The 25923-nt window shown below is 41.0% G+C and overlaps 1 protein-coding gene across 1 annotated transcript in view; it reads left to right on the top strand.

The window, feature by feature from the left end:
- Positions 1 to 25923, top strand: part of Ift57 (intraflagellar transport 57) — a 65194-nt gene that overhangs the window by 19468 nt on the left and 19803 nt on the right. The window contains 1 exon segment of the mRNA NM_001107093.1: positions 15619 to 15741. Within this exon segment, the coding sequence (NP_001100563.1) occupies positions 15619 to 15741 (123 nt within the window).

The raw sequence follows: 25923 nt of genomic DNA, 5'->3' as shown, positions 1-25923 counted from the left end.
ATGTGGACATTCTTCCTTGATTGTTATTGAAGACCAGTTTTAGGCCGTGGTGGTCCGATAGCACGCATGGGATTATTTCTATCTTTCTGTACCTGTTGAGGCCCGTTTTTTGACCAATTATATGGTCAATTTTGGAGAAAGTACCATGAGGAGCTGAGAAGAAGGTATATCCTTTTGCTTTAGGATAGAATGTTCTATAAATATCCGTTAAGTCCATTTGGCTCATGACTTCTCTTAGTCTGTCGACATCTCTGTTTAATTTCTGTTTCCATGATCTGTCCATTGATGAGAGTGGGGTGTTGAAATCTCCCACTATTATTGTGTGAGGTCCAATGTGTGTTTTGAGCTTTAGTAAGGTTTCTTTTACATATGTAGGTGCCCTTGTATTTGGGGCATAGATATTTAGGATTGAGAGTTCATCTTGGTGGATTTTTCCTTTGATGAATATGAAGTGTCCTTCCTTATCTTTTTTGATGACTTTTAGTTGAAAATTGATTTTATTTGATATTAGAATGGCTACTCCAGCTTGCTTCTTCTGACCATTTGCTTGGAAAGTTGTTTTCCAGCCTTTCACTCTGAGGTAGTGTCTGTCTTTGTCTCTGAGGTGTGTTTCCTGTAGGCAGCAGAATGCAGGGTCCTCGTTGCGTATCCAGTTTGTTAATCTATTTCTTTTTATTGGGGAGTTGAGGCCATTGATGTTGAGAGATATTAAGGAATAGTGGTTATTGCTTCCCGTTATATTCATATTTGGATGTGAGGTTATGTTTGTGTGCTTTCATTCTCTTTGTTTTGTTGCCAAGACGATTAGTTTCTTGCTTCTTCTAGGGTATAGCTTGCCTCCTTATGTTGGGCTTTACCATTTATTATCCTTTGTAGTGCTGGATTTGTAGAAAGATATTGTGTAAATTTGGTTTTGTCATGGAATATCTTGGTTTCTCCATCTATGTTAATTGAGAGTTTTGCAGGATACAGTAACCTGGGCTGGCATTTGTGTTCTCTTAGGGTCTGTATGACATCAGTCCAGGATCTTCTGGCCTTCATAGTTTCTGGCGAGAAGTCTGGTGTGATTCTGATAGGTCTGCCTTTATATGTTACTTGACCTTTTTCCCTTACTGCTTTTAATATTCTTTCTTTATTTTGTGCATTTGGTGTTTTGACTATTATCTGACGGGAGGTGTTTCTTTTCTGGTCCAATCTATTTGGAGTTCTGTAGGCATCTTGTATGTCTATGGGTATCTCTTTTTTTAGGTTAGGGGAGTTTTCTTCTATGATTTTGTTGAAGATATTTACTGGTCCTTTGAGCTGGGAGTCTTCACTCTCTTCTATACCTATTATCCTTAGGTTTGATCTTCTCATTGAGTCCTGGATTTCCTGTATGTTTTGGACCAGTAGCTTTTTCCGCTTTACATTATCTTTGACAGTTGAGTCAATGATTTCTATGGAATCTTCTGCTCCTGAGATTCTCTCTTCCATCTCTTGAATTCTGTTGGTGAGGCTTGTATCTACAGCTCCTTGTCTCTTCTTTTGGTTTTCTATATCCAGGGTTGTTTCCATGTGTTCTTTCTTGATTGCTTCTATTTCCATTTTTAATTCCTTCAACTGTTTGCTTGTGTTTTCCTGGAATTCTTTCAGGGATTTTTGCGATTCCTCTCTGTAGGCTTCTACTTGTTTATTAATGTTTTCCTGTGTTTCCCTAAGTGTGTTCATGTCTTTCTTGAAGTCCTCCAGCATCATGATCAAATATGATTTTGAAACTAGATCTTGCTTTTCTGGTGTGTTTGGATATTCCATGTTTGTTTTGGTGGGAGAATTGGGCTCCGATGATGGCATGTAGTCTTGGTTTCTGTGGCTTGGGTTCCTGCGCTTGCCTCTCGCCATCAGATTATCTCTAGTGTTACTTTGTTCCGCTATTTCTGACAGTGGCTAGACTGTCCTATAAGCCTGTGTGTCAGGAGTGCTGTAGACCTGTTTTCCTCTCTTTCAGTCAGTTATGGGGACAGAGTGTTCTGCTTTCGGGCGTGTAGTTTTTCCTCTCTACAGGTCTTCAGCTGTTCCTGTGGGCCTGTGTCTTGAGTTCACCAGGCAGCTTTCTTGCAGCAGACAAGTTGGTCTTACCTGTGGTCCCGAGGCTCAAGTTTGCTCGCGGGGTGCTGCCCAAGGGCTCTGCAGCGGCAGCAACCAGGAAGATCTGTGCCGCCCCTTCCGGGAGCTTCAGTGCACCAGGGTTCCAGATGGCCCTTGGTGTTTTCCTCTGGCGTCCGAGATGTATGTACAGAGAGCAGTCTCTTCTGGTTTCCCAGGCTTGTCTGCCTCTCTGAAGGTTCAGCTCTCCCTCCCACGGGATTTGGGTGCAGAGAACTGTTTATCCGGTCTGTTTCCCTCAGGTTCCGGCGGTGTCTCAGGCAGGGGTCCTGCCGCTCCTGGGCCCTCCCCCACGGGAGCCCAGAGGCCTTATACAGTTTCCTCTTGGGCCAGGGATGTGGGCAGGGGTGGGCAGTGTTGGTGGTCTCTTCCGCTCTGCAGCCTCAGGAGTGCCCACCTGATCAGGCGGTGAGGTCTCTTTCCCACAGGGTCTGGGAGCAGAGAGCTGCTGCGGGCCCGGGATCCGAGGGCGTGGGACCTCCGGCAAACACAGGACGTGCCCGTTCCTAGATGAACTCTGCCTCTGTGTGTCCCGATCTCACCAGGCAGCTCTCTTGCAGCAGACAAGTTGGTCTTACCTGTGGTCCCGATGCTCAAGTTTGCTCGCGGGGTGCTGCCCAAGGGCTCTCTCTTATTTTTAATTTTTAAAATTAAAAAATAATTATATTATTTACCTCCATTTACTTTTCTTCCTCCAGCTCTTCCTGTGCCTCTCCTCTAGCTCCCTCTCAAATATTTGGCCTCTTCTTTCTTTGTTATTTTTACACACACACACACACACACACACACACAGGCACACACACCTTTAAATACAACCTTTTGACCTTGAGTCCCTTAAGTGTTGCTTGTATATAAAATACTTTAGGAATAGCCACTTACTATTGCATAGCCAATAATCGAGCTTCTCCTTGGGAAAAGACTCTTTCTAGTCTCAGCATCCCTTAGTTCCCTGTAACTCTTTGTCTAGGGGTGAAAGCCTGCGAGATTTCCCCTCCCACTTTACCACATCTATGACTGTTGTCCTTGTTTGGGTCTCATTTGGGTAGCCATATTGAAGTGTTAGGCTGATGCTCCCGTCATTTCTAGAAAACATTTCACAACAGATTTCCTGGTCCTCTAGCTCTTACAGTTTCTGTGTTTCCTGTTCTGCAATGCTACCTCTGCCTTAGGTGCAGAAGTTCTGTGGTAGACGTATCCACAGGGCTGGTACTCTGATCAGTTGTTCTCTACACTTTGGTTGTGATTTTCTGTAATGGTCTCTGTCTGTTGTAAAGAAAAGCTTCTTTACTGAGGGTTGAGAACTACAGTGATCGTGGTATAAGGCTAAGTACTTAGAATGCAGTTAGAATTTGCTCTGTTTTAGTCAAGTGCGGGTAGTAAGTTCTCCTAAAATCAATGACTTCACTAGCCCCAGATAGTTTGCTAGGTTCCCAGTATCAGGCATGATTTCTTTCCTGTTAGGTGAACCTTAAGTCCAATTGGAGGGCTGTAGGTTACTGCCAGAGTATGACTGCCACTCTTACATTTTTAGGGACATCTTGCCATGTTGGTCATTGTTGTGGCTCACAGTCTCCAGAGCTGCATAGAACAATTGGTTTCTTTCCTCTTTTGGCAGTAAACAAACATTCTTAGTCTTATATTCCCTCCTTACTTTCTCGCCTTCTGTTTTGGTTTCCCTCCGCTTCCCTAATTAAAGCCTCCAGTTTTCCCATTTCCCTCTTAATAAGGCTATTTTTATTGATCAATTAAAAGTCTATATATAAGATAATGTTACATCCAAATAAATAAATCCCTATCATTTGTTTATACCTTATATTTTAGATCATTTTTAGCATTCAAATTATTTAAGATACTTTCTACTCTTTTGAGCTATTTATGTAGTTGTTATCTTATTTTCATAAATGTAACCATTAAAATTTATGACCTCAAGGTACTTAAATTTTAAAAGTTAAAAAATATACTACCTAAGTATAAAATGTGCCTTCAAAGCCCAAGTCTTTGGCCCCTTCTACGTCATAACAAGTTTAACAAAGTTTAAATATGGTGTGATTCTTACCTGGAGCACGTACATTGTGGTACTTGTTCAGTTGGTGTCTGTATTGGAGATGATGAGGACACTTGATTATTAAATAAGGAAAACAAAGCAGAGATGAACTCAGTTATTCTGAGGCATTGATCTGTGTTGTTTGTGTCTGTGAAGGTGGAACTTCCCTTTGAACAGATATAGAGAAGGACAAAGGTATCTTAAATTTGCCTCTGCCACTAATTTATTTTGTCACTGAAATTAGGACATATGAAGAAGGATTTTCCTCCTTCTATGTGTAAGTTTGTCAATTATTGAAATATTAGCTCATTTGGCAAAGATTGCATAATACATATTCTTTGGAATTAAAACTATGTGACATTTTCATGGGAGGAAGGAGTCTAAGCACCAGGTGTTTGTGGATGGTCAACCATGAAGTACTAATGAGACAGAAACCCTTTCATATTTTGAGAAACCTGGCAGGCTTATCATATTGCCCACTACAGCCATCTGCCTGGGACAGCTGTGACTGACTCCGGCTTCTAATGACTCGGGCTGTCCTTCCCCCAAGGCAGAATTGCTGTGTAGGTTAGTAATATAGATTTAAGATCTTATGTTCAATGCAGCAGGTGGGCTCATGACACAGAGATACCCTTTCAGTGCACTTGATGGTCAGCATCCCAGCAACAAAGCCAATGCCCCAAACGTGTGTGACTGCAAACCTGGGAAGGTGTGGGGGACGGCTAGCCGTCTTTACTCGTGACTTTAAAACAGTGGATGCTTCCCACATTATTCTTTGTCTTCTCACACTGCCTTGCTTAAGGGACCCAGTGTCCTATTTTAGTAATTACTGACCTGTTTACTGTCCATCCCATCTTTAGAATGCATACTCCTCTATAGCAGGAGCTCATAACCGCCTTTTAAAAACCTGTGCCTGGTGTGTGGAAGCTACTAAATAATAAATAATGCTGAACGAACACGTGCTGAGTGTATGATACATACATATATATATTTTATTTTATAATTATATATATGTATATATAATTTTGTAGGCAAGGTGTAATCTTCATAGAGAAAAGATCTTTTCAATAGCAGTTGTTGCTCCTGTGTACTATGTATGAAATACAGAGAGGGGTGTGTGTGTGTGTGTGTGTGTGTGTGTGTGTGTGTGTGTGCGTGTGTGTTCCTTTCACTAAGTAAAATGAAGCCTAGACCCTAAAGGGCTCACTAGGTAGCACAATTCCAGGATTTGGAAACCTGCCAATGTTTTCCCGGGCTTTGGTAAGATGAAGCAAAAAGAAAGGCCAATGGGAAGGACATGTCAGGGGTCATGTTCTCAAGAAGTGAGGACAGAGGAGATGCTCATTCGATTAGATTGAAGGTGATGAAAGGAAGGGGCAGAGAAAGGAGTCTGGTTGTGGTACGCGGCAGACATCCTGGGGAGGAGCCCTGGAACAAGCTCCACCTGGCTCAGCCGCAGGAGGCAGGCTGCCCTGGAAGGCCTTGCTCCAGGGTGAGAGCCTGAGACGCCGACAGCAGCCAGCCATCTGCTTCTCACATTCCCTGCAGCTTGGTAAGCCCTTCCCTGAGAGAGGCCCTGTGACCCATCTTCTTTAATACCACAATATATGGAAGGCTGCACCTGCTAACTAGAAGAATATGTATGGAATTACGATCCTCCGATCCTCCGTGGGCTTAACTTGTAAAGGACTGCCTAAGCAAATCACAGCACCACAGGTAGTTCCAAATCCTGAGGAAGCAAGGCTCTCCCAGTGGTTAATGCTGACAGGTGATTTGTTTGGGAGGAAGTGTGCTGCTCGGACCCCACCCTCCGCTCTGAGATTTAAGTGTCTTTAAGGCCATTCTTACTGTCGGAGTTTCCCATACAGCTTCCTTATCCCCAATTACAAACTTGCCAAGCATACTTTTCAGGTAACAGCCACAATTAGTGATGGATGTCTGATTTTCCAAAATTTCATCTGTAGATTAATTATCTGAATTTTGGGATACCTTTTCTTAAAGGGAGAACCTTATGAGTGGTATTGGCCTTAAGGCTGGACCACAAACTTCCACATTCTCCAATTTCAGACTCCTCGAGACTGAGATTTAGCTAAACTCTCCTAATAGAGACTTCAGTGCTCTGTTAAAGTTCCGGAGCTGGGCAGGACCTGTTGACGGTGTTGGTGTGGAAGGTAAAGGACCTGCAGCATCTCGTCCAAAGATGAGAGTGTGCAGGCGTAAGGAGAACAGGTTCTTGTGGAAGGTGTCAGGGAGGTTTTCTGGTCATTCTGTTTCCTTGTCACATTTGTCATTGGGGAAAGCTGCCAGTGCACCCACAGTGGCTTTGCTGGCACTCCCTTCATTGTGAAGCCAGTGTCCTGCCTGCATAATGCAGATGCATGCGCTCTCCCACCCAGTGACAGGGATATAGGCGGGAGCTGCGCTCTGCTCAGTTCTATTTTTAACTGCCCATCACTTCATTTCAAAACATTTTTTCAAACATGCCATAGATACTATTCTTCCTTGAGTTGCTAAATTTGAGGTTTTAGAAACTCAATCCCGAGTTAAGCAGCATAAAACCAAGTCTCTCAAAAGCCTTAAACACAATTGGTTTTTAATTACTTAGCAAAAAAAAAAAAAAAGAAAAAGAAAAAAAAAGAAAGAAAGAAAGAAAGATCCTCATTATACCAAGAATAAGCAACTTTTTTGCTTAAAAAGTGAAAGCTGAACGGAGGTGAAACTGAGGCCTTAGAATCCTAACTTCACTTTAGACTGTCATCCAGGCAGGTCTGCTGTGTCGTCATCAAAACAAGAATAGGGGCGGTTTGCCTGCTAACCGCCATAAGTGATTTGAATTTCTTTATTTTACTTCACCTTATACCTTCCTTCTCAACAAAATGTCCTTTCTGAGCAGTATCATAGCCTACCTTTGATCTGATTCCAGCCTTAACGAGCCATTTCTTCCCTTTCCCAAGCCACTGGTTTGCGTGGTAAGGCTGTCTGTGTTGTAAGCGAAGTCTGTGGTTGGTATTGCGCCAAAGCAAGGATTAAAATGCCTCACATTTGACTGCAGTGGGACATTAGGACTTAGTAAATGTTTTTCTTTCTCTGGCAGCTAACCTGTACCACCCCATCGGTTTACATCCACGGGAGAATAGGGAATGTAGGCTAGAGAAGAAAGATGAGCTTCCCTCTCTCAGAGAAGGCTCAAACGGCAGTTCTTGCTGGGTGTGAAAGACTGTTCCCTTGATCTTTAGTTAGCCTTTGAATCCACACTTGAATAGACACCCTTATTTCCATCTTGGCCCTTGCAGATGTAGCAAGGAGATGGAACAAGGACTTTCCAAGGTCCCTGCTCAGCTCCAAGCCCAGGCCTTAAAGGTAGATGCAATGCAGAAAATGGCCTTTGATGAAAGTCCTGACTGTGTATGTTCTAGCCACAGGACCCTACCAAGTTAATTAACCTCTCCTTGATGCTGCTTTCTTATCTCTAATGTGGAGACACAATTCCTCCCAGGCTTCTTTTGAGATTAATATAACCTAACTTGTGAACAGTCTGTACCTGGCATGGTACTAGCTAGCATAGACCATGTGCTTGCTGTATTTCTCTTTTTGTAGAAATGTTCACCTTTCCTAAAGACTGGAATCAGTTGCTGCATTTGTGTTCCCAGCAGTAAAACTAAAATGGCGTAGATACACACAGCTCCTAAGATTGCTGTCATCTTGATAAGAAGTCTATTCAGTAAGCTTGCATTTCAGAGTAAACTGGGAAACCTGGTTACACCATAGCTTTACTTTCATAATCTCATCTCTCCAGCAGAATTGACACACGATAATTTAATGAAAAGCAAGGTGTTTTCAGGTATCGTTTTCAAACTGTCCATATATAAATGAGCAGGCTGTGTTTCCTGGATCAACACTAGGAGTAAATATTTATTATATGATTGAGTGTATTAAATGGGCACCCATAAAATAAATGTGGTTTTAGTCTTCTGCCCACTGCCTGCAGCCCCTCTTCATGACTGATGCTGAGAAAATACTGGTGTATTGAATATCTGACTGATTCATTTTCCCCTGAGACACCAGTGTGTCACTGTGACATGTGGGGTCTATGTGTTTCATTTTCCTCCTTTCAGCCGTAAAGCCATGTTCTCTAGAACCTGTCTGAACCGTAAAGCGGACTTCAGTGGTCTTCCACACTTATCTCCAGTCCCACCCCTGCCCTCTTCCAAAATATTGTCCACCAGCCCCTGTGTTTGAATACCAGTGCATGACTTGTACAAGATTATTCTGGTTTCAATAACTTGGAGACTTTTTTCCTGCCTGCAAGTTTATGTACATAGATTGTGCAGCACTAAGGTTTTGAGGAGGCTTCAGTCTGCAGTTTAGTAGCTGCAGTTCATGCACCTAACCTTGTGCTTCCTTCTCAAACTGTTATGATTCAAGGTAAACCAACTCTTTCCTTGGTTTTCCAATTTGTACAACTCTGTCTCTCCCTCTCCCTCCCTTTCCCTCTCCCTCTCCCTCTGTCTCTGTCTCTGTCTTGGGGTGTGTTTGTGTGTGTGTGTGTGTGTGTGTGTGTGTGTGTGTGTGTGTGTGTTCTTTATATATTTCTCTTTGCTTCTTCTCTGTCTTCCACCGTGTGTGTGTGTGTGTGTGTGTGTGTGTGTGTGTGTGTGTGTGTGGTGTGTATGTGTGTGTGTTTGGGTGTGTGTATGTGTATGTGTGTGCTTACGTGTATGTGTGTGTATGCTTGGGTGTGTATATGTATGTGTATGTGTGTGTGTGTGTCTGTGTGTGCGTTTATGTGTGTGTGTGTATGTGTATGTGTGTATGGGTGTGTATGTGTTTGGGTGTGTGTGTATGTGTATGTGTGTATGGGTGTTATATGTATATGCGTGTGTGTGTGTGTGTGTGTGTGTGTATGTGTGTGTGTGTGTACGAGTTGCATGTGTTTGCCCATGTCTGCAGAGGATAACCTAGGCTGTCATTCTTCACATGCTGTATGTATTGGTTTTTACAATAAGATCTGCTGTTGTTGACTCACAGGCAAGCTAGGTCGGCTGTGGAGTGACTTCATCTCTCCCTCCTCCTTGGTGCTGAGACCAAAGCATGTGCCACCATGCTTTGTCCTTTGTTATCTGGTACCTGGGGAGTTAAACATAGGTCCTGAGCTTGCAAGGCAAGCACTTTATAGACTAAACCATCACCCCTGCCCTTTATGGGACCCTTTTGACTTAGTCTTTTACTTAAAGTCATTATCTCTACCTGATAAAAGTCAGCTCATCCCTCCTCAGTGACACTTCTCATTGAGCTCCACCCTATTCAACCCTACAACACATAGATCTTTATGAAGCAGAAGTAGAGTACTTGTGCAGGGAGGTTTCTGTTCGCTTCACTGTTCCCAGGACTAGCACAGTATGTGGCAATAGTAGGCATCAAGTAAATATTTATCTGCTCAGTGAATGAAGTCAGCAGACCTTATTCATACTTCTGCCTCTTCCCTAGCCCAAAGGACAAAAGTCACATTTTGTGACCTAGATTTTCAGACAGTGTTCTCCTGTCTAAGTCCCTGCTCACCTTCTCATTGTGATTTTTCCAAGCTGTGTTCATTCCTATTTCAGTATTCTGGCTCATGCTATTTTTGTCATTGTAAACACCTGACTTTGTCTCTCCTCTGCTGCTCAGACATTCCATACACTTTCATAAGGATACATTTGAATTTCACTGTTGCCAAACACAGGCCCTCCTCTCTTTTAAACACTAAAGCCTGCCCCACCTAAATTTCATCTTTTTTAAACGCCAACATATTTTACCCCTGCTCCAACACAGGCACACACAGGTGTGGGCTCGGAGAGAAAGAGAGAGAGAGACAGACAGAGACAGAGCGAGACAGAGACACACAGAGAGAGACAGAGACACACAGAGAGAAACAGAGACACACAGAGAGAGAAAGAGACAGAGAAAGAGACAGAGACAGAGAGAGAGATTAATGTAGTCTCCTCATTTGAAAGCTGAGGAAGGAATTGCTATACCTTGCATTAAAAGGGATGGCAGGGTGGTGGTGGGGGCGATAAGAACAACGTTAGCTGTATACATGATCAGTTGCCAAAAATTGCAAATTGAAGCCTAACTTTATTGTTGCCACAATCTATGTACATGTATTCATGTTTTATTATTTAAAAAAACAAATGTTTCCTGTAAATTAAAACACAAATAAGTACAGGGGGGTGTGAAAATATCTCTGAATACAGCACCCAGATATAAACACCCCACCCTCTATTTCCCACTGCCCTTAGTTTATGTAAGAGTCTGCTATTTCAGGATCTGGGTGAAGGATACCTAGAATTGTTTGTGCTTTTTATGTAAGTTGGGGTGAGTATGGCTGGCATAGAAACAGAACAGTGGACTGGTTTAGCATCCATGAAATTGTCTAAATATGTGGCAGTATTAACGTGTGAAAGGATGTCAGTCAGTGACAAACGTTGACTTCTCAGGTTAAATGGTGGTGATATAATGAACTACTGATGTGGAGAAAAAGATCAATTCTTCTCATTTCATAGGCCTGTGTATACTCCACATGGATCAGGTGGAAGGAAAAGAACAAAAGTGTAAACCCCGTAGATATAGTGATACATGATAATACATAATATGAAAATATCAAAGCATAAAATAAAATACTAAGAAATTTAAATGCCAAAAATCCCAACTGTATATTAAGGAGCAGTGGGGAGGGGTCAGCAAAAAGTTAAAACTCAAGCAATAGGAGGTGGGATTTGAGATCTGCCACTTTATCATGTACAATGTACATTTATGACTCTCAAGATGGCCTGGTTTCCTATGTGGAGTCTCAGGACTATTTAATTTCTCTTTTTGTATTTTGGACAAAGACCCATAGAGACCAGGCTGGTCTGGAACTTGCTCTGTAGCTCAGGCTGGTCTTAGACCCATAATCCCATTTTGTTAGCCAGCCTGAGTGTTGGAATTGCAGACATGTGTACCACACCTGACTAGGACTATTTAATCTTGGCAGATAAATCCACTTGAAGTTTATCTTGGTATTGAACCCTTTAGATAAATTAAAATTTATCCATAAGGTGGTTGTGCATTTATGTGTATAATATTTATATTATATGTAATGTACATTTATATTTGGAGAACACACACACACACACACACACATACACACACACACTAGTTTTTCTCTAGATGTTTAACCATCCTGTCTTTTTAATATTACCTGGGAGAAAGAGACTACTTGCTGGCACAAAGCTCTGTAGAAGCTATTAACGCTGCATGTTTGATCTTTGAACTGACTTTGATCTTGCCCCTCACTATTTGAGCCCGTGGTTACTTTGTGGGATGGGTTGGACTATTATCCTCAATTCTATCTCTCACAGTGAGAATCACTTCTCACTTCATCCATCAGTCCTTTTACCTGAGACCAAATTTCACTCCCATTAACTGACCTCAGATTCTCCCTAAGACTCTGTAAACCCCTTGCAGGCAGGAATTAAAGTCTTTTATCTTTCCAAACCATGTATATATAGTACCTGGAATCTTGCCTTGAATGTTCTCAGAATTTAACAGTGAAGTGTTGGTTGGGCTAATTAATTATGAGGAAAAACACTAGATAGTCTATGGCTCCCAGGCTTTTAACTGTTGTTCCACTGGAGTAAAAGAGAATGCAGGTCCTGAGAGCCAGCATCTTAGTTGATGTCAATTCAGAAGGGAACACAGCATTTTGATCATATCAAAACAGGAACTTTGTCTTTTACTAATAACCACATGTAAAATTCCATTTGTTAGATGAAAAGAAATGTTTTTTCCAAGTGTTCTAACTAAGGCACAGTACAGAACTTTTACATGATGTATCTTTGATAGTGTGTGCAGTTGCCAGATGTTAGGAGATGGTGAATGAGGAACAAGGTTATGAAGTAAAAGTGCAGATGTTCAAGTAGAAGCTGAGTGGTTGGCCGTACTCGCCCAAGCCCATGCCTATGGTGCTCTGGTTGCCTTTTCTTAGCCACTGGGCTGTTTCCGCAATGGAAAAATACAGCCTGAATGAGTGAAAATGCTTGTACTTCTGAAATAAATTACCTCAGGACACTGAGAGTTAGCAAATTAGTCCAAAGAGAACTAAATAAGCCAGTAATGGTAAACACAACTTTTTTTAAAGGGCCAATGTTAAAGTACTTGAGTGTCCTAAAACAGTGTTTGGTCTTCATCCTGCAAAGGCAGAGTCTGGGTCATAGTCATACAAGGCTTGAGGAAGAAAGAGAAAAAGAAAGAAGGAAAGGAAGGGAAGAGAGGGGAAGGGGAAAGGGGAGGAAAATAGGGAAGGGAAGGGAAATTGCTGAATATATTATTTACCCTTGGAAATCCTATGTCCAGGCTGAAGAGAGTGCAACAGGAGAGATGTTCTTGTTAACAGGCTGGGTCATTCTAGATCTGTCTTTTTGAAAACCTGGCAAGAGAAGAGGCAGAAATGAGGAGACGAGGCTGGGCAGCATCAGCTCTGGATTTAATCTAGCATATGTGGCTTCCGTTAAACCAAATGATGGCTCCACAATCCAAGCGTCTTTGTATCAGTGACCACAGCATGCTACTGAGACCTCTTTTTTGGTCTGGCTTTATAGAATTGTGACATGGGCCCATAACCTTGGCAAAAGCAGCCTGTGTGTCGCACAAAGCTTCACATTGTAACGCTTATATTACACACGGCAAGCAGACGCATGTCAGCCAAGCCTGCTACTCTAACCTGTTTGGTGCTAGTGAACCGGTCAGAGTTTGGGCCTGGGAGAGCCAGTCCAAGTAGCCAGATATGTGAGCAAACGAGCGAGTGAGCGAGTGAGCGAGCAAGTGAGTGATCATATGTTGCACTTCCAAGAGTATGTGCATTATGAGTGCCGGTACAAATCAAATGACAGAATCTTTTCCAGCCTTGCAGTGGGAAAACCGCTCTCCTTGACCTGCATGCTCCTGTAGACTTCACAGGTGTCTGCCTAGTGAACATTGCCACCCCCTCCCCTAGCCAGCACTGATGCTCAATGCTTCTATGCTGCCCTGCATTTAGTTTATACACCATACAGCATTCTCCTAAGTGCTCAAAACAAAGGTTCCAATATGTAAATGGACACTGTGGTATCTGACATTCAGTCTTGGCTATTTTCACTTAGATGTCCGCATTTTGCTTTGATGAATACTTATATATTTTTTAAGGGTACTTTGAGCCCTTCTAAATGGAATGCTGCTGAATCAATGCCGAATGTGCATAATAAAGTATTCGTCCCCAGATAATAGAGATAGAAGTATAAAAGCAATATCCACTCCGCTTACGGTTCTGCGTCTGTCTGGACGCTAATAGGTGGGAGACACATAGCTCTGTCAGAAGGGCTGGTCTCATGAGTGAGCTCAATAACTAGAGACCCTGGGCTGCCACAAAAATGCAAAACACTTAAGGCAATCCGCTTAGAGTTAGACATTTAAGGAAAGTCTTTCAGCGCATAAAATTCACATTGAGCGTATAATTTTACTGTGATGTTTATATAGTTTTTAAGGTTTTATGTTTCCATTGTGTTTATTGTTGAATTTCATATTACAGAGCATTTCAATCATAACAAAGGTAGATAATGCCCCTTATGTACCATTGCCTGCTGTAAGTTATTAATACTTCCTCAGTCATGTTTTAACTAAGCTTACTTTTTTTGTCCAAAAATATTTTAAGGTAGATTTCAGACATTATTTAACTCATCTGTAAACACTTGGCATATATTTCTAGCTTATGAGGGTTTTTTAATATTAATGAAATACTAAGATTTACCTCTAGAATTAGTAATATCCTAATTAATATCCAGCAATTCCTGATGCCTTGACTAACTCAACCCTATCACTTAATGAGGATGGCAGCATGACTCAATCATTAAAGCACTTTCCATGCACACATGAAGAACTGAGTTGAGATTCCCAACACCCAACATAAAGCTAGGTGCGGTGTTTTAACCCCAGGAGTGAGGAATAGAGAGGCACTAATCCCTGGAACTTGCCCACCAGCCACCCTAGTCCAGTTGGTGTCTCCAGGCAGTAAGAGACAGTCTCAAAGGTAGTATTGTGAATTGTGAATGATGCTAAAAGTCATACAGTGTACATCCACATATACATGAATTCTTGCATGCACACGAGCACATGAACTCATATACAGCATGTAATAATACATACATATAACAACCTCAAATAGCATTTCACAAGGGGATGCTGGCCTCACAGGGTAAGGTTCTTGCTATTCAAAGATTAGGAACTAAGGTGAATCTTCAACATGCAAGTAAATATTAGGCATGGTGGTAAACATCTAGAACCATAGCGTCGGAGGGTGGAAACATAGTTGCTAGAAGCAAATGGCGAGCTCCAGGTTCATCAAATATGTATCTCAAAAATCAGAAAATAAGTAGAAAACAATAGAATAAGACCCTCACGCCAACCCCTGGCCTCTTCATACACACACACACACACACACACACACACACACACACACACACACGAATACGCACCCATGCACACACACATACACACATTGCATATGCACATGTATGATACTTGAGTACAATAAACATTTTTAAAATTAAAATTTAAAAATATGTTACACATTTTTAATTACAGTTCACATTGGGCTCATGTATTTAGCTATTTACGCTTCTTGTATTTCTTATATATAAATATTTATATTTTTCTTTGGAATCACTTATAATTGATCAGGGGAATTCAAAGAGAAAAATGCTTCTAAAATTAATGCTTTGAGCTTTATTTTTAAATAATTAGTTTATATATTTTCTACATTTTTAGATTCATGATATTTAATGCTAAAATATGAGAAAAGCAGAGATAGGGAAGATTTTCTTCCTGTGATTAAATAACCATGAATTAATTTTGGTACCCAGAGGTGCTTATTCTTTGGAGAGCAAGCATGCCTGTGTTACGTCAAATTTTAAAGGGCTCTATTCTTTGACCTAGCCAAAATAAATACATAGCTTGTCAATGAACACTTTATGTCTGCAGATGTATCTTTGTTCTTTCACAGTTTGGATTTATGTTTCTGTATCATAAATTCAAACATAATTATTTGTATTTCTTTGCTAATACCAGCTTGAATTAATAAATGGTGTGTCTATTTCATACAATCATTGCATTCAATCTGATATTTTCAAATCACTGTCCTTTGTAAACCATATATATTTATATACATTATATATATATTATGTATAATTTCTAATGCTTATTTTGTTATTTTACCAAATTGTCTTGCAACCTAGGTAGGAGGACAGACAGGAATTTCTACTGCACTGTAATTTTAACACTACTATCCTCAATTTAAATTGTGCAGTACTGCTTAAATGCCTCAAGATTTTTTCAAGTTCTTTTTATAAACTCCAAATCTTGTGAAATCTTTCCTTTCTTAGGACACAAACGAGTCTGCCAAACAAGAAGATATTTTGGAATCTACGACAGATGCTGCGGAATGGAGTCTAGAAGTGGAACGTGTACTACCCCAGCTGAAAGTCACGATCAGGACTGACAACAAGGTATCAAAGAGAGAGCATGTTTGCTCAAAGAAACTACCTTAGAAAGTGCTTCAAGGTTGTGAAGGCCCAAGATTTTAATAATGGGGGAAGGGTGGGAGGGTTCAGTGTCCAGCAAACTGGTCTGTGATTTTCCTGCCTCCGCAACTCCAATGTGGAAATTACAGGTATAAGCTACCTTACCTGATCTGTGCTCTATTGTAATAAAATTTAACAAGTTATTGAATGAATACTGTAATACAGTCTGAAGAGAAAAAATCTGCAAAAGGGTTTGGAACATACATATGCTGTTACACTTGGGTTGAGGGTTTTTTTCTCAATAACTTTCATGTAATTTATTGAGAATCATATTCTCTTGAGTTGAACTGGAATGATGACACCAGATGATTGGAGTTAAAAGATGTTTTAGAACTTGCTGCTTTGCACTACACATGACTAGAGGCCAGGGGCTTCCCCAGCGCTCAGGTGGCTGAGGTCAGAGGATCAGGGATTCCAGGTAAATATTAAGAAGTCAAGAAACATATAGTAAGACGAGGAAGGATTGGTCATTGAGGAAATGAGGTGCTTCCAATCAAGGTACTGCTGTTTCATTTTCTGGTTTTGGCCTGTGGCATTGTAAAAAATTACTTTGGGGTAACCATGAAGCCAGTGATTCTGTTTTCACTAACATTACTAATAATCCCTTCATAAAGGGCTAAAGAGACATTGAGGTAATGGAGCTGAAGGAAATTTTCATCCTTACGGAGTTAAACATAAACTCACAAAGTTCTACAGAAGATCATTACTGAAAACCATGGCTCTGTCTCTATCTTCAAAGCAGGATCTCTACAAATATTGCTATTTTTCAAGATTCTTTTTTAAATTCATTCATTCATTCATTCATTCATTCATTTTTTACACTCCAGATTTTATTCCCCTCCTGGTCCACTCTCTAACTGTTCCACATCCCATATCTCCTCCCTGCCCCCATGTCTCTATGAGGATGCTCCCCACCCCTACCAAACCTCTAACCTCCCTGGGGCCTCCAGTCTCCTGAGGCTTATGTGAATTTCTCTGCCTGAACCCAGACCCGGAGTCCTCTGTTGTATATGTGTTGGGGGCCCCATATCAGTTGGCGTGTGCTGCCTGGCTGGTGGTCCAGTCTCTGAGAGATCTCAGGGGTCCAGGTTAAATGACACTGCTGGTCCTCCTACAGGGTTACCCTCCTCCTCAGCTTCCTCCAGCTTTTCCCTAATTCAACCAGAGGGGTCAGCATATTCGTCCTTTAGATGTGTCCCACAACTCTTAAGAGGTAGCCTAGACTCCTGTGGCATCCGAGAACAGGATGAGTCTAAATGAGAGACAAGTCTATCAAAATCAGTGGAAGAATCCTGCAGCTGGTCCAAGTTGCCTACTGAGTTGTATGTGATCAATCATATTAGAGGTGAATGCCTTGTTTGCATATCATGTGTAAATTAGCTATTAATAAGAATTTCTTAACTGATTAGATCTCTGCTAGAAATCAAAATTTTCAAAAAGGAGTAGTGTGCTTCTTCTTCTTTTTTTTTTAATAGAAAATGCCATTTCCAGTTCTTTAATTTTTGTCAGAACAAATTCTCTTTATAAAATAAAAATCACTATTGTTGTGATTCTAGATATAATAACATGTTAAAATGATTGTGTAGTTGCGAACAGTTTAATCCTAGAAGAAAGCAAATTTAAGTTGTTTACTTTTATGCTAAGTAAACTCCAAGAAGGAGACATCTCCCTGAGAACTTAATGGGTTTTGAGTGTGTCTTAGCTATGTCCACATACTAGAGTGAGCCAAGAAGGAAAGTGTAATCATGGGTACTGCTAACACTGACTGCTTCGCAGAACAAACCGCAGGTTAGATTCTACAGTGGACCAACTCAGAATCTCGGGTTGTGAAGAATCAGGACAATCAGAATTGTCCTTCTGACTAGGGAAATAATTAACTAATTTAAAATTGGATGCTGACTCCCACCACATGCTGCCAGCTTAGTCTCATGAGAATGGACTGTGCCAAATTATTTATACAATCAAGTACGTGAGTAACGTCCCCAAGAGCAGATGTTTGATTTCTCAGTGTTTCTTAGGACATGTGGATATTATTTTGAATTTTGATTTTTTTTACATAAAATTTCCCAACTTTATTTTTTATTAGTTATTTTATTTACATTTCAAATGTTATCCCCCTTCCCAACTTCCCCTCTGCAAAACCCCCATGCTATCCCCCCTGCTTCTATAAGGGTTCTCCCCAACCCATCTCACCACCTTAGCATCCCCTGACTCTGGGGCATCAAACCTCACAGGATCAAGGACCTCCCCCCATTGATACCAGATAAGGCCATCCTCTGCTACATATGGGGCTGGAGCCATGGGTCCCCCATGTGTACTCTTTGCTTGGTGTTTTAGTCCCTGAGAGCTCTAAGGGGTCTGGTTGGTTGGTTTTGTTGTTCTTCCTATGGGCTTGCAAATCCCTTCAGCTCTTTCATTCCTTCCCCTACCTCCTTCATTGGGAGTCCCGTGCTCAGTCTGATGGTTGGCTGTGAGTATCCACATCCGTATTGGTCAGGCTCTATTAGAGCCTCTCAGGGGGACAGCCATACCAGGCTTCTGTCAGCAAGTGCTTCTTGGCATCAGCAACAGGGTCTGGGATGGACCCCTAGGTGGGGCAGTCTCTGGATGGCCTTTCCTTCAGTCTCTGCTCCACTCTTTGTCCCTGCATTTCCTTTAGACAGGAGCAATTCTGGATTAATGTTTTTAAGATGGCTGGGTGGCCCCATCCCTCAACCAGCGGCCATGCCTAGCCACTGGATGTGATCTCTACTCCCCTTTCTTGGGTATTTTGGCTAATGCCAACCCCGTTGGGTCCTGGCATCTGGGACTCTCTGATGGCTACACCCAGTTCTCCATCCCCCACTGCTACACACCTCCGTTCAATTTCCTCACCCTCTGTACTTCTCCCCTGTCTCCTCCCATACCTGATCCTGTCTCCCCCTTTTCCCCCTCTTACATTTAAGCATCCTGACGGAAACCATACTTTATTGCTTTGTCAGAATTCTCCTCTGAGTCATTTGGTACTTATGGCCAGTGTTTCACGCATCTTTTTCCCCTGAGCCTTTCAGATGGACCAGAGGGGAAGCGCAGCATTAGGATCGATGTTCATTTAGCTTAAGGAAACTAAACTTATACTGTGACTCAAAAACATCAAGAACAGAAAACGGATTCTCGTTTCTCAGAAATTAAAAAGAGAAAACAGTACGCAGGCTGCATGGGAGTTTTCTTCTCAGACCCCGTGTCCCTGAGCACTGCTGCAGGTCCAGGGCACCTCCTCCTTTGCCTTGATTCCTGACCCTGTCCAGTCACCGCCTTTGTTTGGCCAACACAGTGACAGGCTACGCGGGACATTTAGAGGCCCTTCTGATTGGAGGGAGAAAAAAGAAATTAAATATTTGGAGAGTCAGTGTGTTTTACTGGTTATCATGTATTAATATTTGAGTACCTTAGAGATTGTGGGAGACACATAATAAAGGATCTCATTATTTAAACTCATTATAAATTTATTTTAAGTGACTTTATATTAGTAAATAAGTTTCATATTTGCCACGGGATAAGGGTTTTTTTTTTTCATTTTTCCTCTCAAGCTAAGTTTATTATTTCTATGGTTCCTTGCAGGTAATTTTAAAAAATACAAAATAATCCTTTAGTTGGGAATGTGTTCTTTACATGTTCCATTTGTGCCCACCAGGTTTCACTGTATATGAGTCTTCCCTTGGGAAGCCTTTCCACAATGGTGCTATCAGGTTCCTTTTGCTAAGGTAGCTTTTATCTATTATACGGTGCTACTTGCTACTGTTGCCTCTTTCCAAAGAATAGAAATTAATCCTAATATTAGCATAAACAAAATAGAATTAGGAAAAAGAATATGTGCCAAAAATATAAATAATGTGCCTCTCAGCTGAAGACAAAGGTCTCATTAGATGCTAACTGAATACAATTAAAAAGCTCAGACTGCAAAGGAAATAAGCAATTAAAGAAACAACCTATAGAATTGGAAAAATATCTCTGCAAACTACACATCTAACAGAATTATTATCTGGTATCCGTAAAGAGCTCAAAAACCTGCCAAAGAAAACCCCCTACCAACAAACAGACTAATGAGAACAGACCGTTCCCCAGAGGTGAAGTACAAATGACCAACAAACATGAAAAAATCAATATTCAGTAATCAGAGAAATGCAGATTAACACTGCATTAAAATTCTATCTCATGGCAGTGAGAATGGCTATCGTGAAAAAATGATAACAAAGGCTAGCAAGACTGGGGCCTGGTAAGGACCCGTACTCACTGCTGCTAGAAATATAAACAGATGCAACGTTCTAAAACTCAGCATGAAGGTTCCTCAAACAAACAAAAGGCTATGAAGAGGATTACGTGCCCCTGCTGTGCAGCTCCTGGGCCTAATCCTGGAGAACGCTAAGTCAACATGCCACAGAGACACTCGTACATTCTACATTCCTGTGCACTGCGGGGCTTTTACTTAACAGGTTAGGGAAGCAGCCTAGGTGCTCCTTAGCAAACGAGTATATATACTTGGTGTCTGTGCATCCTAGAGTTTTATTCAGTCGTTAATAAAATGTGTCATTGGCAGGAAAATGGATGCTCCTGGAGATCATCAAATTATGGAAAATAGAAAATAACTCAGACAAATATTGCATGGTGTGACATAATACATAAAATCATATTGTGCTGGCTGGTAGTATGTCAACTTAGTACCAGCCAGAGTCATCTGAGAGGAGAGAACCTTAATTGACAAATTGCTTCCGTACTATCTGGCTGCAGGTAAGCCTGTAGGGCATTTTCTTCATTAGTGATTGAGTGGGGCCACCCCTGCGCTAGTGGACCTAAATTCTATAAGAAGCAGGTTGAGTAAGCCATGAGGAACAAGCCAGTAAGTAGCACCCCTCCATGGCCTCTGAATCAGTTCCTACCTCTAGTTTTCTGCCTGTTTGAGTTTATGTCCTAGCCTTTAATGATGAATAGTGATATGGAAGCATAAGCAAAATAAACCTTTTTCTCCCCCAAAACCCCAAAACACACACACACACACACACAAACACACACACACAAATGTATATGTATATATAACACAAATATATGTATATACACACAGAGACACACAAATATACATATATATGTATGTATACACACATACAAACACAAATATATATGTGTGTGTGTATATATATATACACACACACAAATATATGTGTGTATAAACACAAATATGTATGTATATACACACACATACACATATATATACATATGTATATATATGTATACATACACACACACACACACACACACACGGAGTTGCAGAGAGATTGTCTGAGGGAAGTAAGGAAATTAGCAGGGGAGGGAGGGGCAAGACAGATGAGGATATGAAGGAGGAGTCGAGATGGTCAGAAAAGAACATGATGTACTCTGATAAAAATGTCTTTATGAAAGCCATCATTGTGTATAATGAATATACAACAGTAGTTTAAATTCAATTTTGTTTTTAATTATGAGAGAAATATGCAAGTAATGTTTCAAAGAAGAACAAGCCAGAAGTGTGCTGTGATTAGATCCAAAGCATATTCATTTTCTAGTTGATTTCTGTCCACCTGACACAACCTGGACATGTCTTGGAAGAGGGAATCTTAATTGGAAAACTGATTTCCTAAGATGGGCCTGGCACATCTGTAGGGCAGTTTCTTAACACCGATGAGGCAGCTCAGCTCATTAGGAGCAGCTCCACTTCGAAACTGGTTTATACAAGTTGACAAGGGTCCCTTCACAGAAGAGTAAAAAAGTTGCTACCAGGCTGTGTGTGACAAGCCTGACCATGCTACTTTTTACCGTAATGTGGAAACTTTGAGACTTTGGACTGGGATAGCAGTGGAGGCTGTATGAAGAGCATCCCAGTAGGAACCCGGAAGACAAGAATGCTGAGAGTATCGTGGACTACAGAGGCCCAGCTCAAGAGTCATTAGAGGGGAGTAATAGTAGTGTGTGGGCCAGGGACCTTTCTTTTACAGTTTGCCCTTGTCTTAAGAATCTGCCTGAAGCTAAACTGGAAGGTTTTGTACTAATTTCAGTGGCAGAGGAAATTTTAAGACGGCCATCTATTGACTGTGTCATGTGGATATTAGTAATCACTCTATTCAAATCTACAATAAGAAAGAGCAAGTCAGGCAAATAAATAAATAAAAGTATTCATTTTGAGAAGAACAAGAAGTGTAATGTTGAAGCCATAGCTTGTGCTGAAAGACACAGGGAGAGAGGGAGTAAGGAGAGTGGCACCCTTGGAGTGAGACCTTACCTGGCTAACTCTGTAACTTGGGAAAAGAAAAGAGTTACTGTTTACAATAGAGCAAGAACAAATCAAAGTCTATGCAAATGTAATTCAAGGAGAGACCAGTTCCATCCCCAGCAGACAGCCAAACTTGGCAGCATTGATCACATGGTTCTAGCTTTAGAGTCCGCAAGGATACAGTAAAGGTGTAGAATCATTCTCTGAGGTTAAAGAAAGCTGCTGAGACCAGGCTTGTGGGAGTGGAAGCCCAGTAAAGGCCATGTGTAAGCTGTTAAAGTAAAGCCTGGATTGTGAGACCCACAACCCATAGGATATCTGTCAAAGAGAGATGCAGACAGGGAGTGGAAAGAGACAGACCGAAGAGAGAGAGAGAGAAGTGTGATGCGGTCAACAAAGTCCAAATGTCAGAGGCATCAAGCCTTTTGATGTTGGAAATGGAGCTACGGGATTTTGAGATTGCCCTGCTGGATTCTGTCTTTGGTCCCAAATGTTCTCACTATGCCCCAATTCTATCCTCTTGGAATGGAAATGTATAGTCTATGCCACTGTATGTTAGAAGTATGTAATTTGCTGTTTAATTTACAGGGGTTTCAATTAAGAAATTACCCTGAATCTCAGAAGGGAGTTTAAACTTTTAAACTTTATTGAGACTGTGAAAGACAATGGAGGACATTTGAAGTTGGATTAAATTCATTTTTAGTTATGATGTGGCCCCAAACCTATGAGGACCAGAGAGAGGACATGGTAGTTTGGATGAGAACAGCCCCTCTATGGTCACATAGTAGAATCCTTGGTCCCCAGTTGGTGGAACTCTTTGGGAAGGATCAGGAATTGTGGGCTTGTTGGAGGAGATGTGTCACTGGGGGGTGGCTTTTGGGGTTTCAAAGCCCACACCATTCCCAGTTAGCTCCCTCCTTCTCTCTGCCTCATGTTTGTGGATCAGATATACGCTGTCAGCTACTGCTCTGGCACCATGGCCTCTGCCTGCTTCCAACCCCCTTGCCATAACAGTCATGGACACACACCCTTTGGAACTGTGAGCCCCAAATTAAATGTATGACAATATGTAGTCAGTATATTATGATGATGATTTCTACTACTACCATTATGTTCTTCTTCTGTGAGTGCCGAATCAGTGCTCAGGAAAATTTACAGAGTGTGTGCAGTACTGCTTCTGTTGTCATCTAAGGAATATGTCAAAGCACCCGCAGTATGTTCTTCAGGAGTCTAACCGGGCTCGCATGGTTATCCTTTGCTAAGTCTTTCCAGTCACCCCCCGTAACTGTGCACACTATGAAACGTCATTGCAGCACGTGGGTGTTACCATTTACTGTGTGCCGGGAGCTGACCCTGCCAGCCACTGAATGTGCATTTCTCACTGAACCCTTCCCCACCACTCAGAAATGCAAGTACCTCTTACCTCAAATGAGGGACTGTGAACAGAGAAATCAGTTGCTATGGAAGTGATGAAAATAGTATGTGAATGAGAGTGTAACATGTGATTAAAGGTAGAAGTTGTCAGTAAACCTAGGTCACTTGACACCAAATCATAGTACCCTACCACCCCGTACATTAGTTTCCTCATCTGGAAAAGTGGAATTTGTTGTAATGCCTCCCTTAAGGAGTTACTAAAAGACTTAGTGAAGGAGCCCATCTAAAGCACATAGGATGCATCAGAGGAACCACACCATGCTGACCACTATTCTGTATGTTTTTATTCCTGCAACTGACACTATACTGCTTTTCAAAAATATTGCAGCCAGGCATGGTGGTGCAGGGCTTTAATCCAGCACTCGGGAGGCAGAGACTAGTCGATCTATATGAGTTTCAGGCCAGCCTGCTCTACAAAGAGCCTTCCAAGAATGTCAGGGCTATTACACAAAGAAACCCTGTTTCAAGAAAGAAAAGAAAGAGAGAGAGAGAGAGAAAGAGAGAGAGAGAGAGAGAGAAGGAAGGAAGAAAGAAAGAGAAGAAAGAAAGGAAGAAAGAAAAGAAAAAATCACACACACACATACACACACACACACACACACACACACACACACACACACACACACGTATATCCCATTGCATTGCATTATATGTATCCCACACATTATTTTGAAATAGGAATGAATGGTATCATGGCCATTGGCAGTCCTTGCACTTCCCATCAATACCCAACTGACTTCCAGGTGGAAGAGCTGGTGTGTCCAAGCTCAGCCGGTTGGAATCAGACGGGAAAAGTGTGGGTAGCGTGTACAGGAGCTGGGCTTTTGGCGTTGTGTGTTTCCTGGTATTGCCATTGTCCATTTGGATATTTGGTGACCTAAGGTAAATGACTTCTTAAAATCATCAATCTTATTAGCCTCTATTAGAAGAATTTCTTTTTATTTCAAGTTAATGGTGTTCTGTTTGTTTTATAATAGAAACCAAATAAATAGTAATATTTTTATTCCTCAAAAACATGGAAAAATAGGAACTGTGAAATCAGTTTTTAACTAAATTTTGCCATAGACTGTTTTTTTTTTCAGTAATTTGGTGCTTATTTCTAAAAGATTGTACATGACAATGATTTAATATTAGGTATTTAATAGAATGAACAAATGTTCTAATATGCCTCAATGCCCTATGGATATAGTAATTAAAAATTTGATTAATTTCTTAAGTAGATTTTTTTCCAAATTATAATTAAATGTTTCCTGCTTTGCTTTTCAAAGAGATGGCTGGGTAGGTACTGCCTTCATTTTGCCAAAGTGTTTCTAGTAATTACGTAAATCTTTAAATTCATTACAAGGAATTTAGATAAAGTGATTATTTTAAAGGCTTTGCAACATATATTTCTAATTATTTCAAACCTTTGAGTCACTGAACTGCTTTCTACATTCCTCCCTGTTCTACAGAATCTCAAACTGCCATTGTAAAACAGAACCTGAAACTTTAAACTTCAACTCCAAGCAATTGAATTTTGTGTGAAAGTAAATAAAGCACTCAGGTGTTGCCTTGGGTGACTTACAGCAGGAGACCTTTTGGGAAGAGTCATTGTGCTTAGGATAAAATCACCACAATAGTTTTGAGCCTTTGGGCTTCTCAGTCACGGTGATAGCTAAAACCTAAGAGGGAAAAGAGGAGCCTTCATTAATCAGCAGGTAGAATCCCATTTAAATGAACCTGGAGGGACCACAGAATTACTATATTGAATCTCAGTCTCTTTAGATTGGAAGCCAAGTCCTGCAGAAGTTACAGGGGTAGGCTTTCTCTTTTTATTATTGCAGACAAATCTGTACCTGGGAGCAATGGAGAGCACTTCTCCCATTCCCAAGCAGTAGAGAGACTAGCTTGCTTTGCCCTATCCCTGTCACTGCATTTGGATACAGCATGAGAGGGTGTTAGCAAAAGTTAACATTTCTAAATATTTATGTATTGTTATAGTTTGGGAATAACATTTCTTAAGACATTCTCTAGTTTGGGAGTAGGAAATATTAATAATATTCTTGTATTCACAAGCCAAGAGATATAATGAATTCTGTGTGCTGGAAGACAGGAATGAATTTTATGTACATGATCATTTATTAAAATGGAATTCTGCCTGTTATTTGCATAATGGAGAAACTACGTTTATAATTCTTAGAGATTTTCTGGTAGACCTTCTATTAAAAATATTCATGTAATTTAAAGAAAAATAAGACACCCAATTTTAAAAGTCAGCTTTTACAATTATAGCAACAAATGTAAATACAGGTGGCAATAAGTTGATCTCCATGAGGCTCCATGCAGGAGTAATAGCTCCAATTACTGTCACAAATGTTTGTAATTGTATCTATTGCTGCCAGACAATAAATGCT

The sequence above is a fragment of the Rattus norvegicus genome, chromosome 11, assembly GCF_021556685.1.
Source record: "Rattus norvegicus strain SHRSP/BbbUtx chromosome 11, alternate assembly SHRSP_T2T, whole genome shotgun sequence".
Taxonomy (NCBI): domain Eukaryota; kingdom Metazoa; phylum Chordata; class Mammalia; order Rodentia; family Muridae; genus Rattus; species Rattus norvegicus.
This window is presented reverse-complemented; position numbering and strand designations above follow the sequence as displayed.